We start from the raw sequence: 2,205 nt of genomic DNA on the forward strand, positions 1-2,205 counted from the left end.
ATGGTTAAGCTATGGTATTAAGAAGTCACACCAAATTAACCACGCTTCCGCAAAGCCAGGGTGTGACAAAGGTTCACCCAGATCTAATTTAGCAAAGACCTTATATGGCATAAGGTTTATGCTAGCTCCTAAATCGGCTAATGCGTGACTGACAGACATGCTGCCAATGAGACAGGGAAGAGTAAAACTGCCCGGATCTCCCATCTTTTCAGGTAGACGGTTTTAGAGAAGGGCTGAACAGTTTTCGTTCATCAACACACAAGACAAGCTTTCAAGCTTCTGCTTGTTTGTGAGGATGTCTTTTAAGAACCTTGCGTATTTAGGCATTTGAGCCAACGCCTCAACAAATGGTATGTTTATGTGTAATTGTTTAAACATTTCTAAAAACTTACCATGTTGTTCATCGTTCTTTTGCTTCTTCAGTCTGCTTGGATATGGGACAGGAGGAATGAAATCTTTAACTGGCTCCTGAAACTGTGCTGTACTTGTTGGGACTCGCCTAGCGTGCACCTCATCTGAAGCGTCAGTTTTGACCGTATCAGTGATCGGTGGTGAGTCCGATTTGTCAGGTCCCGTGGCTTTACCACTCCTCGTCATTACTGCATTAACGTGCCCTCTTGGGTTAGGTTCTATGTTACCTGGAAGACTACCTTGAGGTCTTTCAGACAACATCTTGGCTAATTGGCCGACTTGATTTTCAATGGTTTGAATTGAAGCCTTCTGGCTCCGCATTTCCCCTTCTTGAGCCATGAAACGTTCCTCATGCTGCTTGTATCGCTTTTTAGATATTTGATTGGCATTGTTGGAGTTGTTTAACAGCTGCGCCATCATCTCTTCTAGTTTTGATTTGGTTTGGCAGGTTTGAGGCTGGGAAGTGCTTCCTGAACCTAAATTATTGTAACGTGGTTGAAAGGTTTGCCCTGATGGCTGAAAAGATTGTCCATGGAGCTGAAAGGATTGCCCATGAGATTGTTGTGGTGCGGGAGCGCGTTGAGCATATCCGAGTGGGTTTTGGTTACTGGAATTGGCTTTCCACCCAAAGTTCGGGTGATTCCTCCAACCCGGATTGTACGTGTTGCTATAGGGGTTATTTTGGGGCCTAATTTGATTGCCCAAATAGTCCACTTCTTCGTGGCCTGTAAACATAACACCCTGCTCATATGTACCTGGCTCATGTGACACTCCACACAGCTCACATGATGATTGTACTTGCGAAACGTTCTGAGCTTGATCAAATCTTGCTGCCAAAGCTCCAATCAGTGCTGCTAGAGCCGTATACGTATCCACTTGATGAACTCCAGGAATAGATGATGCTTTGTTTCTTACTCCACCGTGACGAGAACTTGACTTCAAGGTAGCTTTCTCTATGATTGCATAGGCTTCGTTGGATGTTTTTGTTCCAAGATCACCTCCTGCATATACATCTAAACGTTCTTGTGAGTCGTAGTTGAGTCCTTTGTAGAAATTCAACACAAGTTGTCTATTGGACAACCCATGATGTGGAACATCGATCAAAAGATCTTTGAACCTCTCCCAAGCTGCGTGTAGAGATTCGCCTTCGTCCTGTTTGAATGTCATAATACGGTTCTTAAGCTTAGCTTTCTTTTCCGGCGGGAAATATTTTTGCATAAAAAGATCGGCCATCTCGTTCCAAGTCATGATGGAACCTGCTGGAAGTGACAAAAGCCAAGATCGGGCTTTGTCTCGCAAAGAAAATGGAAAGAGCCGCAAACGGATTGCGTCTTCAGAAACGTCTCTAATTTTGAAAGTCGAGCACACTTCGAGAAATGATGCGATGTGCCGACCTGGATCTTCGTGATCCTTCCCATCAAACTGCACAGAATTTTGCAACATGTTAATAATACTAGATTTAATTTCAAAACTCGGTGCTGCTATAGTAGGTCGGGCAATGCTCGGTAGCAAGCCCTACCCTCCTGGACGTCCGGTCTCATTCAGAGGCTGGTCGTCTTCTGCCATAATGCTTCCTGTGTCGTCCTCTGAACTCTCGCTATCAGAAAGAATCACCGGTTCGTCGATTGCGGCCGCAGTCCTTTGTGCAACAACAAGTGATCTTTCACGAAGCCGCCTACTTCTTCTTAAGTTATTTTCTGGTTCGTTGGCTAGCTCAGCATTAGCGGGTGCAGGGGACGTGGACAATAGCCTGCACATAAAAAGGAACGCATTATACTGAAAAAAGAACATAAT

The 2,205-nt window shown here is 44.7% G+C and overlaps 1 protein-coding gene across 1 annotated transcript; it reads right to left on the bottom strand.

Annotated features, from left to right (window-relative positions):
• Positions 1–222: 222 nt before the first annotated feature.
• LOC110933015 lies at positions 223–1,854 on the bottom strand. Its single transcript, XM_022176258.1, has one exon. The coding sequence runs from the start codon at positions 1,852–1,854 to the stop codon at positions 223–225; it is 1,632 nt and encodes a 543-aa protein (XP_022031950.1).
• Positions 1,855–2,205: the final 351 nt, after the last annotated feature.

Source organism: Helianthus annuus, chromosome 4 (assembly GCF_002127325.2).
Source record: "Helianthus annuus cultivar XRQ/B chromosome 4, HanXRQr2.0-SUNRISE, whole genome shotgun sequence".
NCBI lineage: Eukaryota > Viridiplantae > Streptophyta > Magnoliopsida > Asterales > Asteraceae > Helianthus > Helianthus annuus.